The sequence below is a fragment of the Carcharodon carcharias genome, chromosome 1, assembly GCF_017639515.1.
Source record: "Carcharodon carcharias isolate sCarCar2 chromosome 1, sCarCar2.pri, whole genome shotgun sequence".
Lineage (NCBI taxonomy): Eukaryota > Metazoa > Chordata > Chondrichthyes > Lamniformes > Lamnidae > Carcharodon > Carcharodon carcharias.
Genome location: NC_054467.1, coordinates 35,104,420 through 35,125,324, shown reverse-complemented (window position 1 = coordinate 35,125,324; position 20,905 = coordinate 35,104,420). Strand labels below are relative to the sequence as shown.

The following is a 20,905-nucleotide window of genomic DNA, read 5'->3' as shown; positions in this document are numbered from 1 at the left end:
CAGTTGGACACCCCTGGGTCATCTACTCAGGTATGTCGGAGGCTGTCCTCTCCCTCTGAGTCCCCTTTGCCTGTGAGCACTTCAACCTCGTCCTCTGCGACCATAGAGGGAACAGCTGGCAACGAATGATTCTGGAGAGAGAAGTGTATGTGTGGCAGGGCCTTTCAGATCCTCATGCAAGCACTCTCCCCCGCACATAGATCCTTCCCGTATCACACATATCTCAATGTCCTGAGCATTTTCAATGCTGCCTGCTGGGGGTTCACTTTCAGTTGTCCATGTGAGCTGATCTGCATCTCCGCCCACCCACTGATCAGACTCTCACTCAGTACCTGATCTCGCTCAACATGACACTAGTTTCACTTTCAATTTAGACAGTGGTAATTCAGTTTTTCATTCACTCCCCCATCTTTTCCCCTCCCCCAGTCACACATTTCCTTTCCCCCAATCGCTGTTGACCCCCGGCGGCATCGCCTTCCACCTCCCTTCTGTGACCTAACAGCCACAACTCTTTTCCTTCCGGGATGTCCAGGTGAACATGCACATTCCCTTCCTTCCCGAAAATCCCTCCATCCCCATCCACATTCACCTCCCCAACTTCCTCCTTCCCATCCCCAGAGTCCGTATCTACCTCTGAGTCCTCACCGGCCACGCTCGCTGTCCCTTCTACCACTACCGTTGAACCTTCACCCTCCCACCCAACCACCTCACTCTGCCCTCGGTCATTCTCACCATTCCTTCATACCACAGCCACCCTCAGTTCACCCCCCAAAAGGCAGCCATGGACTCACCAGAGCTCTCCCTCGCACATTCACCTGGACATACTCCCTCCCAATTCTTTCTCCCCTTTGAACCCCTTCCACCCCTTGTGACCCCTTCCCCCACCCTGGACTACCCCTGCCTAGTCCTTCCCCTTTCCTGACTCCTTCAGACACCCTTACTTCTTCCTTCAGCCTTACTCCTTCCCCCTTCCCAACTGCTTCCTCCACCCTTACTCCCTCCCCTCTCCACACTCCTTCCCCCCAACAAACTCCGTCCCCTCTCCGCATTCTTTCCTTCCCCTGGACTCTCTCTCCTCTTCGCACTCCTCGCTCCCATGGATTCACCCCTTCTCTGCACTCCTTCCCCACCTCTGAACTACTTCCCTTACACCTTACACTCCTCTTACTGCTAGCTCCCCAGTTGCCAACTTCTTCCCATTCCCCTTCCACCCCTGTACTCCCTCCTTCCTCCCAACCTCAAACCGACACCTTTGTTCCCCATGTCCTAACCTCACCCCATGCCAGATTAACTATAATTGGTTTCCCTCTCTTGCATTCTTAAATAACAAAGTGGCATGCACAAATTTCCAATCCAAAGGAACGATTCCCAAGCCAAGAAAACTTTGGAAGATTAAAGTTAGGGCCTCTGCAATGTTCTCACCCAGTTTTAAAAACCTGGGATGTAAACCATCAAGTCCCCGGGATTTGTTCACCTTTAATGCTATTTTTTTCTTCATATTGTTATTTTGCTTATGTTAATTTTGGTAAGTGCCGGACACTGATTCAATATTAGTTTCCTTGGGATGTCCAGCGTGCTGAGCTCTCTCAATTGTAAATACGGACACAAAGTAATTATTCAGCAGGTTGTCATTTCCTTATTTTCATTGACATTATCACTATTATCAGTTTTCAGGGGCCTACATCATTCAAGAGCCCTCTCTTTTTACTAAAAGAATTGAAAAAATATTTTGTGTTGATTTTGGTATCCTTTCCTTGCAAGTTTCTTTTCATACTTGCTTTTTATAGCTCTTGCCATCTATTTTACAATCCTTTGCTGTTCTTTGCATATTCTCCATTCACCAGAATCTGTGCGATTTGTTGAATTTTTTTTTTGTTTTCTATTGTCCCTTTACTCTTTAGTCATCCATGGCTTTTTTTGATAAGTAGAGTTCTTGTCCCTTGGGGTATAAACTGGTCCTGAATGGCATTAAATCACTTTTTGAACAACTCCGATGACCTTCTGTTGTTTACCCAATAACTGATCTCCTAAAACTATAATAGGATCTTCTTTGTCCTCACCTTTTATCTCACTAACAGAATATCAACTGCCATTTCTACCACTTCCCGCATAATGTCACCCCAAACACATCTTGGCCTCTCCTTTCGGCATTCCAAAGGGGCCATTCCCTCCACAGCTTCCTAGCTCACTCATCAGTCACTCCAAACTGCTCTCCTTCCTACAGCACTTTCTTTTGCAAGCGCAGGGGATGCAATACCTGCCATTTTCCCATTTCCCTTCCCACCAACCAAGGCCCCAAAAGCTCCTTGCATGTGAAGCAGTTATTTATTTGTACTTCTTTCAGTTTAGTGTTTGCTGCTCACGGTGCAGTCTCCTGTGTGTTGTGCAGACCAAACGCAGATTGGGTGATCACTTTGCTGAGCACCTCTGTTCAGTCTCCAAGCCAGACCCATTTCATAGCTTGCTATTTTAATTCTCTGTCCCTATCTGGCCTCAGCCTCTTACATTGTTCCAATAAAGCTCAACAGAAGCTTGGGGAACAGCACCTCCCCTCCCAATTAGGCACTTTAGCCAGCCTTCTGGACTCACCTTTAAATTGAAAATAACTTCAGCTCATAACCACTGCTCCTACTTTTTTCAGACAGCTGGTGGTGGATTCTGCCGTTGCCATTTACACCTCCTGCAGTTTCTTTGCGCTATCATCCCCTTTTGATTTTCACCATCATCCATTCTGTCATTTAGTCACTCTTGCCTTCAACCCTACAACAATCCTTCCCTATTGTTCTCCCCACTCCCTTTCCCTGCCTCTACACTTGCTTAAAACCCATTTGTAATTCCTTAAGGCAGGCGGCATTTTAATGACTGCACTGTACCCTCTTTGTTCCCTCACAACCTTTCTATAGCATTGAACTTAAAACTCCTGTTTTCAAAACAGGAATGCTGAAATATATAACTTGAAGGCGAAAGACTTATACTAGGCGGTTCATGAGCAGAAAAACAGCGCCACAGAGTTAATTGGCTCCATGTCCTGTTTCTTTACTTTCTATAGTTCTGTAAAATAGACGGAACTCAAGAGCTGGGACCATCTCTTTGCCATGTGTGCAACCCCCTGTCACCAGAAGAGGGCGGCTCCATTTATCGTTCCCAGATTTCCACCACCACAAATAGTTCTCCCTGAGTATTTGCCGATATTAATTTAAGCACATTGCTACCCAGACCTGATCATGTCAAGCATTTAAGGCAGTACTTCGGCCATAGTTCGGCTGTGGGACCAAATGATTGGGTTGTTTGTTGGTTATTAGTCCCTAAAGTTGCAACGGCGCGGCTGGCTGCCCGAGCGCCTTTGCAGAGCGATGAATGGGTGGGGACAGTGGCACTTGGGGCACTTCAGTAAATGACACTGGTCACACACATGGAGCTGGACTGTGACTGCAGGAGGAGGAGGAGCCGGCCCGAGTACTTAATGCCCCACTCATTGGGTGCACAACTAGGACAAGTTCTGGAGATGGTGGCGGCTCTTTCCTCTGAGCTCAGTCTCGGATCCAGACAGCAAGGATCCCGGAGAGGCTGCAAAGCGCAACTTGTTGGAGGGGGTCAAAGACTGGGGCATGGGCACTGGCAACACATCATCCCTGCTCTGGTAACGGGGTGAGTGGCGGCTTGCATCGCATGTTTTGATTTTCTTCTCCTTCGTTTATCCCACCCCCATTTCCCAATCCCCTTTCTGTGTTTACATTGTTTCTCTGACTTTTTTTTTCTCGCCCTCACCGGAACTACGCAGTCCTTTTATATATTTCTATATGATAACGTTTTACTGTTACATTTGGAGAAAGCACACGTTGATTAAGAAACTTCCTTTATAAATAAACCAGGTCGTTCTGAAACATTTAATGAAAAAAGTGAAGATTTAAGGAAGTAAGACCAGAATTAAAACTTATTTCCCCGTAATCGTTTTCGTTCATTAATGTATAGTTATTAATTGCAATAATTAATGTTAGAATCATTGTGCGAACTGCATAAGTTATTACTGTTACTCTTATAAGAATGTTGTATTTTACTTATTTTCCTGTAGAAATCTGACAGAACTGCAGACGCTAGTCGAGAAGGGAGATGTGGAGCTTCTGTGTCAGTACGATGAGAAAGGACACACACTTCTGCATTGGGTAGCTCTCAGTGGATCCATATCTCTTCTCAGATACTTGTTAGACTTAAAGCTTCCCGCGAATCTCCCCAGCCGCTCTGAATCGGCACAGCGACCTATTCACTGGGCAGCGGTCAAAGGACTGATCAGTGTCATAGACGTCCTACTGCAAGCTGGAGTTTCAGTGGATGAGAGGGACAAGAGAGGATGCACTCCTTTAATAATAGCTTCACAATGCGGACACATTGCCCTCTGTTGCTACCTGATGGGGAAAGGAGCCAGACTGCAAGCGTGTGACAGTGAAGGTGACAATGCATTGCACTGGGCATCATTTAAAGGTGAGTTTTCACAATTTTGTTACTGCAATGTAAATGGGTGAAAACTTTGAGGTTTTCCTTTGTGGATAAATCTCATTGTACTCTGGAAATAAACTATTATATACGAGACTTAATGCAACTCTGTAATGAATAATTTTTAACATTTTCATGAAATAAGAGCAATGCACAACCAATCAGATAAATGTTGGTGCTATCATCAGACACCCTGGGTTAGATTTTTTGCCCATTCATAGTCAATAAGCAGTAATCTATTTATGCATCTAACCATGATCAGGTCAGCTGTGAACCTGTGTCCATTTTCTTTATATATTGTATTACAGTACAATCTTTTTGATGCCGTTTAGATGTATTACTCACTTTTTAAATCGTAGATTAAAAGTAAGACCTGGATTTTATTTAGTCAATGATATGTGAGGGTTTTTCTTTTGAAACGAAAAGGTTTTCTCACACAGGTTAGCTTGTAAAGAACAATTGACACAAGTCTTTACATCAATCTATGTAGCTGTTATGACTCAAGAACACACAAAGCTGGATTGGTGACATATGGCATCTTTTTCACTGTTGCATGAACCAAGAGACCAGGTAACTTCTGCTGACATTCAGACCTGGGCTTCTCCTGGTTTATAGGCAGGATGTCAGCTGACAATGAGGAAGCAGATAGAATATGCTTACTCCACCAGCTTCTGGATAATGAAAGGTCAACTAAGGGCAGGAAGCAGATTTGGAGAAAGAAGGAATAAATATAAGAAACTATTTTAAAAATAGAAAAAGCCCAATTGCACAGCACATTGTAGCACCAAGGTACAAAACCAGCAGCGGGTTCAAACTTTCATCTAATAAGTTTACAAATTAATCTAATCATGCTACTGCTTCCTCTCAAAGGAGAGAAAAATAATTAGCCTCATCCCGCTCTTATACTTGCTAGGCCAAGAATGGTGTGAACTAGAGGGGCCTGTTAGCAAATCGCTCATATCATTTCAAGGTAAGGGTGTGTTTCTAAGGAAGAAAATTAGAAAGAAATTACAAAGTAGCCTATAGTCCAAAATGACCTGAAGGCTCAGACAACAGAGTTCAAATAACTCAGTTGCACTTAAGCACATTACACATTGATTTGACCTGTTTGAACTTTGTTTACCTACTTAGAGTCATAGAGGTCTGCAGCACAGAAAAAGCCCTTCGGCCCATCGAGTCTGCGCCGGTCAAACAAGTACCTAATTATTTTAATACCATTTTCCAGAACTAGGCCCATAGCCTTGTATGCCATGGCATCGCAAGTGCACATCCAAATACTTCTTAAATGTTATGAAAGTTTCTGCCTCTACCACCCTTCCAGGCAGTGAGCTCCAGATTCCCACAGCCCTCTGGGTGAAAAAATTCTTCCTCACATCCCCTCTAAACCTGTCCTAACCTTCCTGAATGAGCTATGATGGGTTTTTGTTGCTGATTTTTTTTTGATGAAATGTATTTTTGTTGAACATTTTGAATTGCTTCTTTAAATGTTTCCCACTGTTTATTTACTGCCACACCTTTTAGTCTATTTACCCCATCAACCTTGGCTAGTTCTCCTCTCATGTACAAGTAATTGGCTTTGTTTAAATTGAAGATTTTTATTTGGGACTGGAGTATGTCACTTTCAAACTTAACATGGAATTCAATTGCATCATGATCACTATTTCCCAGCAGATCTTTTACTATGACATTACTGATTAACCCTCCCTCATTACATAATGCTAGAGCTAAAATAACTTTTTCCCTAGTCGGTTCCACAATGTATTGTTCCAGGAAACTGTCGCAAAAACATTCTACAAACTCATTTTCTAGACCATCCTTTCCAATTTGATTGTCCTAATCTATATGAATATTAAAGCCCCCACAATTATTACTTTGCCTTTGTTACACGCTCCAATCATTTCTTGTTTAAAGCTCTGTCCAACAGTATAACTATTTTGGAGGGCTATAAGCTACACCCACCAACATTTCCTGACTCTTCCTAATCTCCACTGATACAAATTCCACTTCTTGATCTTCTGAGCGCAGATCCTTTTCAGTAATGTCATCCACTGTAATAGGAGAACACACTTTCGAATTTAAATAAAGTCGATCAACAATTAAATTTGGAACAAACATCTGCCAAGTTGAAAACATACACAGGTGAAGAAATCCAGGTGAAGTAAAAGATATCACCAGAGCAATTGTTCATTATAAACACCAATCGGAACAACTACCAGTGATGGTAATAGAAGGCAGAAGACCAAGCATTATAGGTCGAAATTCGAAGAGGGGAACTAATTTTGACTGACCAGTGAGATTTCAAAAGGAAACTGGAAGAATTCCTGTCTTGAAAAAGGAACAAAGCAAGGTATTTCAGAAAGAGCCTGGAGAGTCCACAAACAGGAACAGGATGACAAAGGAGTGCTTAAGGATTCAACAACCTGAAGAAATGAAGAGTGTCTTAAACAACGACATGGAAGAACAATAAAAGAAACCCAGAGAGACTCTTCAGCATGACAGAGTTCAAGATGAAGTGAGTGAGTTTTGCAAAGAAAAGGAAAACCTGTTGAAAGACCTTCACACATTACAAGATTCCCTCAAGTAGAAGTTTGTGTCTCAGGAAAAGTACAAAGAGAAACAGGAAGAATTTAACACCTCCCTGAACAAACTGAAGAACCAGCTGGCAGGGAAGACGCAGCTGTGCTCAAGTTTCCAGGAGGAAGCCAACGGATACACGAAGGAGACAGAAGAGCTGAAGAATCAGTTAAATGAAGCTTGTTAGGGGGAAATTAAAAATGCTAAAAGAGAATACATTAAGAATTTACTGAAAAACCCCTAAAATCTCCAGGCAGACATGGCTGCTAAACATATTAAGAGTTGAAGATTACCAGATGAACATTGCACAACCTTGAGAGTCAGACTGGAGACAAAAGTATAACATAAATTAGGTTAAGTGTACTCCTCTGTCAGATAGGGAAGGGGCAGATGGTTTTAGCATAAATATGGGAAGAAGAACAATGGACAAAGAGGGGGATTTGATGAAACACAAACAGTCTTGAGCTGTGAGAACCGAGGTCTTTGTGTACTTGTTTTAATTTTGATTGGATAATATAATTACGTATACATCCTTTAGAATAATTGGTTAGCAAAATCACGTGTTTATGTACTCAATAGGATAGAGATAACGGAACCGGTGTGTCGGTTACCAATTGGATGTTTTAAAATGTGTTATGATAAGAAAAAGTAGAAAAGTAGTGAAATGTAATCAATCAGGGAGCTGGGTCTTCATTCTTAGGAATGATTGTGGCAGCCTTGCATATGCTTGAATAAAACCATTTAAAAGGAAGCCTGAGTCTCTATGGTTGTTGCGGGTTCGGAGAGTGTAACATCTCCTCTTCAAAGCAAAAGAGCTTTTAAAAGCAAAAGTCATAGAACTTTCCGAAGTGTGAATAGATAATGAAGTCATGGGTAGCTCAACTGCTGAACTAAAACAAGTTGAGACTGCATCTGAGAGAAGTCTGGCTGACAGTGAAGTCTTCTAATCCCATTGTTAAATTGGGGGATAAATTTTCAATGAAGACACTAAGATTTGTTAGTATTAACAGCTTGAGGTATTTGCAGATTAGTAGGATGATAGGTCTAAACTGTATATGTGCAATGCAGTTACAGAGAATAGGTGCAGTGTTTCAAAACCAGCAACCTTGGGACTGAGGCTCTGACAGATTTAAATCTTGCCAGACTTTGGGTTGGGCTGTCCAGGCCATGGGCAGTTCAGGTCAAGTTAGGTCAGGTGGGGTCAAGGGTTGCTCTAAGCACGGGAATAAACCGATGCACAAGTGCCAAAGGGGATAACTAGTCAGGTGTTACACTGCACCAATGCAGCACCTAATCGAATTGTCCAGGTAAGTTTAAAATCAATGCATGGCACATTCTAAAAATGTCCAGTTTTTGGACAACGGGGGTTTTTTGGACAGCTGGGTTTGAGACACTACTGTATATAAATACGTGCCCCGCAAGACAAACAACCTGCATTGGAGGAATAAGAACTCATCTGATTAAAAAAACAAAAATAAAATGTCCACATTCTTTGCAACAGTAAATGTTGCTAATTTTCAGAGTTTCTTTTACTGTATCTCTTGGTAGCCATGTATCAGAAACTTCCTTGTTTGGTTGCAAAGAGTTTGTTAACAAGTACAATGTCTTGCCTGCTGTAAATGCTTCTCACACACATATTAATTGGATACCAACCAGGCCAGTTTGCAGAGGCAGGGCATGCGCCTGGTTAGTATCCAATACACATACAGTCCTGTTTAACTAAAAGACAAAGATGTGTTTTTGTTGGCAAACAATACATGATTAAAAAATTATGTGAAAAATTTAAAGTAGCGCTTCTTGAATCTAATTCAGTCATCATCCACAATGCTTGTATAAACCATGTGGTATAAACCATGCCACAAGTGTATTTGCATTACGCAATTCTAATTATTTGTCTTTCAAATCACAGAATAGAACCCATCAACATGATTGAATTTCAACTAAGAGCCTCAATGCTTTATTGGGCCCCATAATAGAAATTATTTTTTATGTGTTGAAAATGTTTAATCTTTTTACTAGCTGTGAAGATGTTACATTAAATTAGTTTATACATTCTTAAACTACAGTTACTCTGCAGCTATAGTGCAGGTGCAAACTGAAACTGGTTTGCACCAATGCTCCAAGTATAATACAAATGTCAGCTTTTTGTTTTGTGGAGGCCGACAGTATAGAACCATCAGTGCTGTAAAAATCAGCAATAATTTAGCAGTCTTGTATGGAGAAACATAAGACTGGTAGGTGTGAGGAAATTTTGAAAAATCCCACTGTATGTTAGTGGGTCCTATTTGAGATTACAGTTAAGGTGCATTGTTGATGCAACAGTAGGGGGAGCTTTACTCAGCTCAGTCAGATAAAGTGAGGGCTTGATGTCGGCACTACAGCCTGGAAACTCTACTCCTGGCCACTCATTCTACCCATAAAAATCAGGTATGGGCAGGAGTTCAGTTCCACAGAATGGTCTATTTTTCACTGAAGTGTAGTTTCCAAGGGATACAGGACTAGCAGTATCAGATATGCTCACCTTGAATAGGGCAGGAACCTCTGGCATGCCATTTCCCAAATTTCTGGCATGCCAGACTTCAGGTATAAATGGAAGTCCAAGGTATGCAACATTAAGAATACAGAAGGTCACAGAAAGGAGACAGTAATGTTAAGCTAAGTGTATTTCTGACATTTCTCAACCATTTTCTTTTGTTTTCCTGGTAGCTCATATGCTCTTTGTGCCAATTGTAGTCATATTTTATCTTTGCCACTACTTCTAGTATTAATAATTATCTCAATGCTTATTTGAGGTTTTGTGAGGAAGGACCAATGAAGGAATGCTAAACAGGTCCGACTGCATGAGGGGTTCTCTACACCCATACTTCAGTATCCGCACAACCATTACTGTAGAGGTGAACGCACACTACTTTGACAGTGATTATCGTGTTTAAAGAAAGTTGAGAGAGCATACCCAATAGCATCACTAAGATATGGGAATGCCTAACTAGCTACTTTTGAATACAAGCAATTCAAGCACAATACATTATGTTGTCATTCATGTCACATGTAAGAAAGCATGCCAAGGCATTCATTAACTGCTGTACCTTCATTGATGAACCCACCAACAAAGCTAAAAGCTAAATACTGCGGATGCTGGAAGTCTGAAGTAACTTCTTCAGTCATATGAACTCAAAACATTAACTCTGTTTCTCTCCCCACAGATGCTGCCAGACTTGCTGAGTTTTTCCAACATTTTCTGTTCTTATTTAACATTTCATCAACCATCTCTCGGGTGTCCAGTAACCATGTAGAATTGTCTTCACAGGGATTAGGTCAACAGACAGCCAGTTGAAGAATTGTGCAGTTTACTGCAGGGACACCTGCTGCTATCATGTAACACAGAACCAACACAACCAGTGACACTAACAAGCAGCTGCACCCTGAATTGTTGCTGCACCTCCTATGCATACTGTAATTCTGACCTATGGAAATGACACATGGAGTTGCATGGAGGGCAATCTCCTTTACCTCTTTAACTTTACCTCACGCAGCACTTCCTCCACTCCAGTAGCCATCAGCCAAAGAATTGGGTCCCCATTTTCCTGTACACTGCTGCCTACATCTTGCTGTCCCATCATTTTTGTTTGTCACATTTTTAGTTTCATATTCCTTACTTGGACATTCCATACTGAGGAACAGCTGCTGTGGCAAGTGGACAGACTCTCACACCTGTAAAGAGTTTGGTTTGACCATCAGCCATCAGGAAGACAAATGTCATAGTCCAGAATATCGTCATCTATCAGCATTGACAATGTGACGTTGGTGGCTGGTGATAGCTTCACATATCTGGGCTGCACAATAAGTGTAATCTGTCACTTGATGCATTGTAAAAGCTGCAGCTGTTGTGCTCAATCTGAGTAAGAGAGTGTGGAATAACAGCAACCTGACTGAGAAGACTGAACTGCAAGTCTGCATCTTTAGCAGATACTCTACAGTGGTAAGACCTGGACAATATATTTTAAACAGGAGAAAATGCGGAACAGTTTCCACCTTCGCTGTCTCAGACCTATCCTTGGCATCTCTTGGCAGGACAAAGTCACCAACTCAGAGGTCCTGGAGCATGCTAATTCCATCAGCATAGACTCATTGCTAAGCCAACAATGTCTGTGCATGCTTAGCAATATTCATTGGATGGATGAGAGCCATAAACCCAAAGATGTTCTGTATATTGAACTGGCCACTGGGTCATGACTTCCTGGGCGCCCATACCTTTGCAAACAAGATATGAAGATGGCGGATAATGGCACTGACAACTGGGAGACAGTTGCTGACAGCCATAACCTTTGGAGGCTGACTATTTGGAAGGGCACTGGAAGAGGCGAACAGAAACAAGAAGGTCAGCTGGCCAATATGAGGGCCCAGGGAAAACACGGTGCTAACCATCACCCTAGGAGACGGAAGGCTGCCACTGATTCCTTATTTACTCACTTGGAGTTTTCCATTTTTTGCACTCATCCAAATCAGTATCCGAAGCAATAAAAAATAACAACCTTGGGAAAATCGGTTGCTTCAAGTACACGCCTATTTGAATCAATCTACAAACCACCATTAGTCACTCAGATTTACGCTGTGCCACTGGTAGTACTAACAGAGGTGCCATCTATTTTCACAAGTGGATATAAAAGACCCTACAACATGATTTGAAGAAAAGCAGAGGAGTTCACCTGATGTTCTGACCAATATTTATCTTGCCTCTTCCAATGCAATGAGTTCTGGAATCCACATTATAGGAAGGATGCGTTCGCACTAGAGATGTGCCTGGGCTGGAGGGTTTTAATTATGAGGAGAGATTGGATAAACTGGGGTTATTTTCCCTGGAGCAGAGGAGATTGAGGGGGTTGGGGAGGGGCAGGACTGAGGTGTATAAAATTATGAAGGACATAGATCGGGTTGACAGGAAGGAACTTTTCCCCTTGGTGGGATCAATAACCAGGGGGCATAGATTTAAAGTAAGGGGCAAGAGGTTTAGAGGAAATGTAAGGAAGAATTTTTTCACCCAGAGGGTGGTGGGAATCTGGAACTCACTGCCTGAAAGAGTGGTGAAGGCAGAAACCTTCATAACATTTAAGAAGTATTTGGATGTGCACTTGCGATGCCATGGCTTACAAGGCTATGGGCCTGGTGCTGGAAATGGGATTAGAATAGTTTGACCGGTGCAGACTTGATGTGCCAAAGGGCCTTTTTCTGTGCTGTAGACCTCTATGACTATATGAAAACAGTTTATTTGGTCATTTATTCATTGCTATTTACGGGGGCTTGCTTTGCGCAGATTGGTTGCAACATTTGAATTACCACATTTCAGGCCGTGAAAGGTATTTTATAAATGCGAGTTATTTTTCTCACAGTACAATAGAGTGTGCTACCCCCACAAAACCATTTTTGGACCAGAGCTAATACATCCAACAGAGGAACATAGTTAAAAGGCATCTTTTGGTCATCTTTTAATCAGACAAGGCAAGCCATTCAACTGCACATCGATTTTTGAAATTAATTTTATTTGTGCCATTGCATTTTATTCTAAAGTGCACAGTTTAAAATGCAGACAAGTTAAAATGTAGACATTATTGTAAAAATTTAGGTAATGGAATGAAGACTTTAAAATGATCCACTAAAAAAGCATTTGGGGCTATTTTGATGAAAGAGTGCAAACAAGCACTAAATGGGTGCTGAGCTAATTTGACACACCAGCTTGGAAGTCTGGTTTTGGCGCTCAATTTTGCTTCTAATTGTTGATTAACTAAAATAGACACCTGCAGATTAAGCACTCCAATGCTGATTAGATGCATTTTTTGTGGAGAAACATAAGTGGGCTGCACTCACCCACTTCCACTAAGGTGTGGTGTGTGCTGACTGACAGGAATGCTCAGGGGCTGAGCGAGAGGGTGAATAGGTTTTCAGACACTGCACTGAAGGTCCTGGCGGATGAGTCCAGAAGAAGAGCGAGGTCCTGTACCTGCTGAGCCAAAGGGGTCTTTTTCACCCTCCTGCAGCTCTGCCTGGCTTCATGTCTTCCTGCCATTCTTTTTTGCAAGATGCCAGTGTTCGAGCTTTCTTTTTCACCTGGTGACTCCTGGTAGGCGCCTTGAGTAGTGTAAGGGGTTCGATCAGTGTTTGTTTACCCTTACTATTGGTTCTTGACTTTAGGATTTTATTGAGGACATACTCACAGGGGCACAGGGGTTTAGGTTCAACCACAGGCTTATTTATTGACAGAATACCCCCACTGCCCCTAATACAAGAGCTCTAAACTAGTGTAATGATGCCGCACAACACTCTAAACCACAAACTCATTTATAAAACTCCACTGAAAAGTAGAACCACAGATAAAGTCCCATGTTTCTGCCCCAAAAATTACCCCGTCCAACTCAAACCTCGTTTTAGGATTTAAGGTTATCCTTAATTCTCAGCCCCCAAATCCGCGGATCTGGCTGATGCTTACAACTCCCCACACGGCTGGTCATTCCAGTGCAAGCTGTAAGTCCGTGAATCAGGCTGACCATTCCTGATCCTCCTTGGTGACCACAGTTCCAGACCCCACGGCCTTGGACTTCTTATTACGAATCTTGTTTCTAGTATCAAAGTACATTTCCTGGAGCACATTCTGTTTGGATGGTCGGTGCCTAGTACCCCTTAATCTCTTTAGTCTGGTTCTTGCCTTGGTTCAGACAACCCATTCATCGCAATGTTGTTTTCACGACTGGAACAATGGACCCCATCCTTGTGTGATCCCTCTGGATCTCAAGTTAATGTGCATGTGATAAGATCCATTTCTCCTTAGCTGTTGTTGATGTTTGTTTGTGTGATGGCTGTTGTCTAGGGCCATTTGCTGTGATGGTCTCTCAGTTTCTTTAACTGGATTGTCTGATGGCACCTGCTTTGTGTCGTTGAGGTGATAATGTCCCAGTATCTTTACACAGTATCGATTTGGTTTTGGTTTTGACATGTTTGAAGATTAACCCCTTGCAGTACAGTCTGCCTCTATGTTGAAGTTTGGCCTGTTTTGTTTTGTAGTGTTTATGTCCATGAAACGAAGTCTTTGGGGTTTTTGTATTCAATAAAGTCCAGTTGGAGGGGATTACGATCCTACATTCCCAAACACTAGAGATATTACTTCTGATGACAAATCTTCACCTGCAATACTGGGAATTGCAAGCCTCAGTCAGATGACTGCCTGTACCCTAGAGTCCTCTGGCAAATCCCTTCTTAACCACTTCCCCAGGTTTTGCCTTTTGGTTTTACGCCTCAGCTTACAAGACAAAGCTAATATGTACAACATCATGATTAACTGTACGATGACTAACACATGTGATGCAATTCTGATCCAAGAGGGTATTTCAATGTTGAGACCACGATCCCACCAAAGTGGGGATGCTATTTCTCTGATTTCATTCCCCGTGTCTCTGTTTCTCTGTTCATGAGCGTAATAGTGTTTTTGAGACAATTCCACCCCCTTTACTAATTTTGTGAGGTGCTCAGGGAGTGGTGGAATATCATATCCAAAATGAGCTACGTAATCTTGGAGGTTTGGGAGGGCCCTGTCTACTGGAAGATTCATCACAGCATGATTCCAGACAGGGATTATCCTTACTTGTGAAATCTCGACTTCCAGCGGGGGTTTAAAACAGAAAGTCGGGTCCTGAATAGGGCACCATGTATTAATGTGTATCCTATGCTGACTCACACTGGTGGTAACCCAGTATGTCCCGTTGCCCTCATACGCCACCTGAGATGGAACATGGTCCTAGGCCATCACCTCCATAGTGCGTTTGATGGATCGTGTGCTTTCTGATTCAAACCCACACAGTGGCCAATTGAATTCATTCAGGTGATTTGGGCATAACACCACATGTGCCCTCCTTTCCTGGCACCCTTTTAAGTCTGTGCCAGACATAGAGCTCCCCTATTTGACTACATATGGAGGGGCTTTTTGATGCTGCACGTGTTCCCCATTTCTAATGACCCCAACATTCTCCATCCGGTATACAGGCGCCAGTTGCTGTGGCTGGCCCATTACTGGCATACTGAGAACCACTCCCATTATAGCTTAGATTATACTGGCCATAGTCAATCGGGACTGGGTATGCTTCAAAAGCCAACCACAGCTGGCATGGGTTCAAGAGGTTAAGCGTTTGTTCTTGATCCATGATGGTACACGACCCTGTCTCAAATCTTCCAGATTACTGAAGCATCACTTAGCAACCAAGCACTGTACATAATGCACGCATCGTTCTGGGTGGCTCGGTCTGACATATTCCGGCCCTCCCTGATCAGTTTGTTTATTGTCTGGGCATGGATTTCCAGCTCAGCTATTATTTCCTTCAGGCAAATTATCATAACTTGGTTTTCTCGTAACTCTTGCCCTTAAATCTCGTTGCTCGCCCCTAGTATTCTTTTCAACTGATTCTGCAGGGTATTGACCTACAGCTGGAGTTGGGCACTATCTAGGCTATTGATTAGTGACGTCTCTCTATTAAATACAGTAGCAGCATCATTTATTAATCCCTTCTTTTCTCTTCCTGAGTTGGAGTGTCGGCTACTATGCAATTTGTACAAACTCTCCCGAATTTTGTCCCCAGGTCGTACCTGATCCAGGTCATAGAATTGTTGCAACGTTTCCTTTAATAGCTTCTTGTACAACCTTTCTGTCTCTACTGGGCATCACTGGGGAGGTCACACCTCCGTAAAATTGAGGAAACCAGGACTATCTCGTAATGCACATCATGGTACACTACCTTCCCTGTCGGAAATAACACTAACCTGTTCCTGGGTCCAGGTGTTATTACGGGATACCTGACTTCCGTGACTTGGGCCTATGGAGCCCTCTGTGGAGGCTTCCAGTCAACTACTACCATTTCGGTGGCACTGACGGCATTTGGGGAATCCAGGACCACTAAGAGTCTAAACTCTGAGTCCAATCCAGTCCAGATCTGGAGTCCTGGCATTGGCGTTTGAAGGCAATGGCTGCCCCCTTGTGGCATTTGTGTTCAGATCCCCCCACACATATAAATGTATTCCTTGCTCCTCCTCCCACCATTTGCCCCAGCACAATGTGGTACCCCCCCTTTGTCCTGGTAACTTGTCTGAATGAGTCGTTTCCCAGTCTCTCCCAGTCCCCGAATACATCGGCCTTACTCCTATGTGTCTTTCGTAAGCATGACCACCATCCCACTGAGATGTTTCCCCGACACTCCAGGCACACTCGCCTTCCCTTTTCCACCCGTACCTCACCAGCTCTAATATTTAATCTTGGGCAGGGCATGTCTCACCAAACTGGTAGCTGGTGGAGTTGGAGTATTTGGTCAGATTTGACCCCAACCAACCTGGCCACATTCCCTTGTGGGAATATATGTTTATCCTGTCAATGTCCCTGTGGTTTTTCCCACTGTATTATGATGGGTCCGGCCCCCTCCCATACACCCGTAGGTGAAGGACATCTCGGTGTCTCTCGGCTCTGTCTGTCTGGCTCCAACCAAGATTACTACCATGCTCAGCCACAGGGCGCATCCCATTTTGTGTCCTTGGATCCAATTTGTCTCTACAGAAAAAAGACAAAAAGAAAATAGCACTGCTCTATGTGAAGGGTCCTCCCTCCACAGCCTTTGATTATGTACAAATTTTAAACAGTGTGTACCTGCTACTGCATTCTCCCTTCAGGGTAGGGTCTCTTGCGGCTCGGAGTTGATGTATGGCGAGGTGTCCAGGGCACCCTGGGTTGGGGTGTCCGACTGCTCCTCCTTACCGCGCTGCTGTCTGTCCTCCTCATCATCCCAGATCATAGGGGAAGGACTCGTATTCATCAGGCTCATGATCGTTCCCTGAGCCCTGGTTTCTTTTACTGTCTTTTCCCCGGGGTCATACAGTTTACTCCAGTTGATCTGGAACCATTTTTCCTTCTTTGGCAGCTGCACTGCATACACCATCGGGCTTGTCTTATCCACGATACTATACGGCCCCAGATGTAGTGGTTTGAATGCCCCTACCCAGGCATAATTTCTCACCATGACCTGGTCCCCTGCCTTCCACTCCTGCACCTTGTTTGGTTCTAACAGCAGTTTGTTTCTCTGGTGTTGGCTCCGCATATTATTTGCTGCCTCCAAGTGTATTTCCTTCAGGGTCTCGTATAGGTCCTTCGCAAACTTATCCCGGGTGACCTCCCTCGTTTGGGTTTCAGTCAGGACTGGCACTAGTACTTGAGTTGGGGCCTGAATTGCCCTCCCTGTCATCAGTTCATGCGGAGAGTGCCCTGTGCTCTTAGAGAGGCCAGCCCTGATGCTCATTAGAACGAGCAGCAGGATCTCTTCCTACTTCTTCGGGTGCTCTCCTACCTCCTTCCTGAGCCTTTCCTTCAGGGTCCAGTTCATTCTTTCAACTATACCCAATGACTCGGGGTTGCGGGCCACAAGCAATTTCTCTTGAATACCCAATAGCTTCAGGGTGGCCAGCATGACGTGTCCCATGACGTGGCTCCCCTGGTCGGACTCCACTACCTGAGGCAGTCCCCATCGGGAGAATATGTCCTGGACCAGGATTCTGACGGTAGTTAATGCTGTGGCTGCCCGGCAAGAGAAGGCTTCTACCCACTTAGAAAAAATGTCCCCCAGCACGAGGCAATATTTGTTGCCTGATTCAGAGGTGGGCAGTGACCCGATGAAGTTCACCTGTATGGATTGCCAGGGTCCTTCCACCTTTCTGCTGTGTCCCTGTGAGGCTTTTACTGCAGCGGGGATCTGGATTGTATGCAGTGCGCACTAACCACCTATTGCAGCATTCCTTTACCTCTTCCCTGAGATGGGGCCACCAACCTGCCTTCTCTAATCTCTTCCGGGTCGTCTCCGGTCTGGGATGTCCAGCCCCCGGGCCCCCGTGGGCTAGTTGCATGAACTCCTCCTGGTACTGGGTGGGCACAGCCCAGTTTTCCCCCCTTGAACAGCATCCTTTCCTTAACCATCACATCGACCGCTCCATGAGGACCCTCAGTAGGTTCTTGCTCTCCCTTTTTCTTAATTACAGTTCTCAGCACCGTATCCTGCGCTTGGACCTGAGTCAGGTCGGGGGGCAGATTTAAAGTCCATGGGCCCTCCCAACCCCTTAAAGCGGCCTCTGCTCCAAATGGGTATGGGCCCCATGATGCTCCGTCTCTAGCCCCCTTCCTTGCTAGCTCATCAGCCTTTTCATTGCCTACCCGTTTGGGTTCTGTTCTGGAATGCGCCTTCACTTTCTGGATATAATACTCCCCTCTGTTGCCTGTGACATCCAGTAACATTTTTTGCAGCGGGCTTCCCGTCTGCAGACTTGAATCCTCGTCAGGCCCATATCACCACATATTCAATGCAGGAATCACATGTGAACATTGAATCTGAGCATATGGTGTAGGGGTTGGGAATTTTTCAGGGTGTGTGACCACATAAACTACAGCTGCCAGCACGGCCTGCTGCACATTCAGTGTGGCAGGGAGTTTACGGCCTTCTCTATTCCTGTCTCCTGGTCATAAATCCCACACCCCATCCTACGGTCCCCGTTTGTTACCGAGCTGGACCCATCCATGCGTATGTCTCTCCCTGTCGGTTGTTCCCTGGCTCGGAACCCCACATCTATGTCCAACACCCTTCCACTGAGCACACATGCTTTGTCCCCGGGGATAGCAGGTTGAGGGCTAACTTCGGTTCCGCCAGTTTTTCCACCCTCAATTTAATTTGGGAAAGCAACAGTGTCCAGCGAGCGATGCGGCAGCTGCTCACTGTCCCATCTTTTATTCTGCCGTCCAGCAGCATTTATGTCAGGGTATGACAGGTCAACAGGGCCATTAGAGACGCCCCCGTAAAGGACTGAAAACACTCCAGGGCCCCCAGTGGTGATGTGATGTTCGCAGTTTGGATAACCCCTCTCGACCTCTGTCAGGACTCGGGAGGCATAAGCCACTGGCCTTAGCCTGTCGTGCCACTCCTGGAGCAACACTGTACTCAAGCTATCCTCGGTGGCCGCTACCTCCAAATACAAATACCTCCAAAATCTGCGTCCCCAGTTATTGCTCCCAGTGCGGGGGAAGTTTGACGATTCTCTTTCAGGCGGGCAAATGCCTCCTGGCAACTTTCGTCCCATTCCCAGTCTACCCCTTTCCTAAGGAGCCTAAGCAGAGGAGGCACTGTGGCCGTGAAACCTTCGATGAAAATCCTGGCAGTACCCTGTAATGCCCAGAAAATACCCACCCCAGACAAGTCCTTTGGGGCAGGTAGTTCCTGTACTGCTCTTCCCTTTGCCTCATCTATAGCCCTCTGCCCTGCTCCGATCATAAGTCCCAAAAACTGCACCACTTCCTGTCCTATTTGGGCTTTCTTGGGGTCCACCTTGAACCCCATTTCCTTTAAGAGCTTCAACAGCTTGTCCATTTGGGGCCCATGATCCTCTGAGCCACCCGAGATCAGTAACAAGTCATCCACTAGCTGTCCCAGCTGGCTGAAACCCTTCAAGGTGTCGGCCATGCACTAGTGGAAGATTAAGGTGTTGTTGTGAAACCCTTGCAGGAGGCACGTCCAAGTATACTGTTGCCCCTTAAACGTGAACGAGAATTTGTATTGGTCTTCCGTCTTAATCCAATGGACCAAAACCCATTGGTATGTCTAATACGGTGAAGGTTGTCAACTACGTAGGGATATTCCCTATTAAATCCACCATTGCTGCTACAGTGGGTGCCCAGGCGGGGATGTTCATGTTGAGTACCTGATAGTTCACCGTGGCCCTCCACTACTGTTCGGGCTTCCTAACTGGCCACAGGGGAGAGTTTACATAGGTTACTATCGTTCGCAGTGCCCCCTGCTCCACCAAGGAGTTTAATGCTATTTCCAGGCCCCTCTTCGCTTCCCTGGGGAAACTGTACTGCTTCTGAGGTTGCGACATCGGATCTCCCTGTATCCTCACCTCTGCCCCTGCTACCCTACCGCAGCCATGCCTGTGGGTGGCGAATACAGCGAGATTGTCTCGTACACAATTCCGATAAGCGGCCGGGGTGTTCTGGACTAATTGATCCAAATTGTAGCTGCCTCTTGGCTGCTTGGAGCAGGCACTACCCTTCATCTTGTCGTCCTTGGGAACGACACAAACCTCTTCTGACTCGCCTGAGTCCACTGCTCCCCATAGACAGTGCTTTTTCATGTCTACAATGACATGGTGGGACAGCATGAAGTTGGCCCCCAGGACCCCTTGTCTGCCTGTTCCCATTTCATCAGGACACATTTCCACTTTGTGGCAAGGGGTCCTAACTCTATCAATAAGGGGTTTGATATGGTGCAAGCCTGCTCTTTTCCTGTGAAGCCCATTAACCTAAACGGAGTCCCACTCGACCAGGGAGAAGTGGTTGGGTTGGCCGCGTGGGCGACTATGCTGGGCATTCTGCTATCCACAGATAATCCCTCCTAACATCTTGCACCCTCTTTTCTACACAGGGCCTCCCCCATTCGTCACATCTGAGTGGGCACACATGCTCGGGCTGAGCACAGCTTATTTGTTGGGAGGGGTCGCTGGGCTACTCACTGCTTACAGTGGTGCCTCATTTCCCCTGTCCCATGCCTATGACCTGCTGTAATCCGGTTACCAGAATCTTTACTGGGTCATTTGCCTTCTCCCTCTTTGCTTCCCTTCACTGAGGCTCCACCTCTGCTTTCCACAGCTTCGACCCTGGGGAACTCCATCTCTTCCTGGTTTACTACTAAACTCTCCCCTGTGGCCAGTAATGGAAACCGATACTCCTTGATCCGGTGTCCTGCCTTCCCACAATTAAAACTTGCTCTGTCAGTGTTAGACC

The 20,905-nt window shown here is 45.0% G+C and overlaps 1 protein-coding gene across 1 annotated transcript in view; it reads left to right on the top strand.

Moving 5' to 3' along the window:
* The first annotated feature begins 3,480 nt into the window (after nt 1-3,480).
* The window catches only part of LOC121280723 (probable protein S-acyltransferase 23), a 171,180-nt gene continuing 153,755 nt past the window's right edge, over nt 3,481-20,905 (top strand). Inside the window, exons 1-2 of the mRNA XM_041192851.1 lie at nt 3,481-3,648; nt 4,073-4,479. Coding sequence (XP_041048785.1) covers nt 3,506-3,648; nt 4,073-4,479 — 550 coding nt within the window. The 5' untranslated portion in view covers nt 3,481-3,505. The remainder of the gene's footprint in view (nt 3,649-4,072; nt 4,480-20,905) is intronic.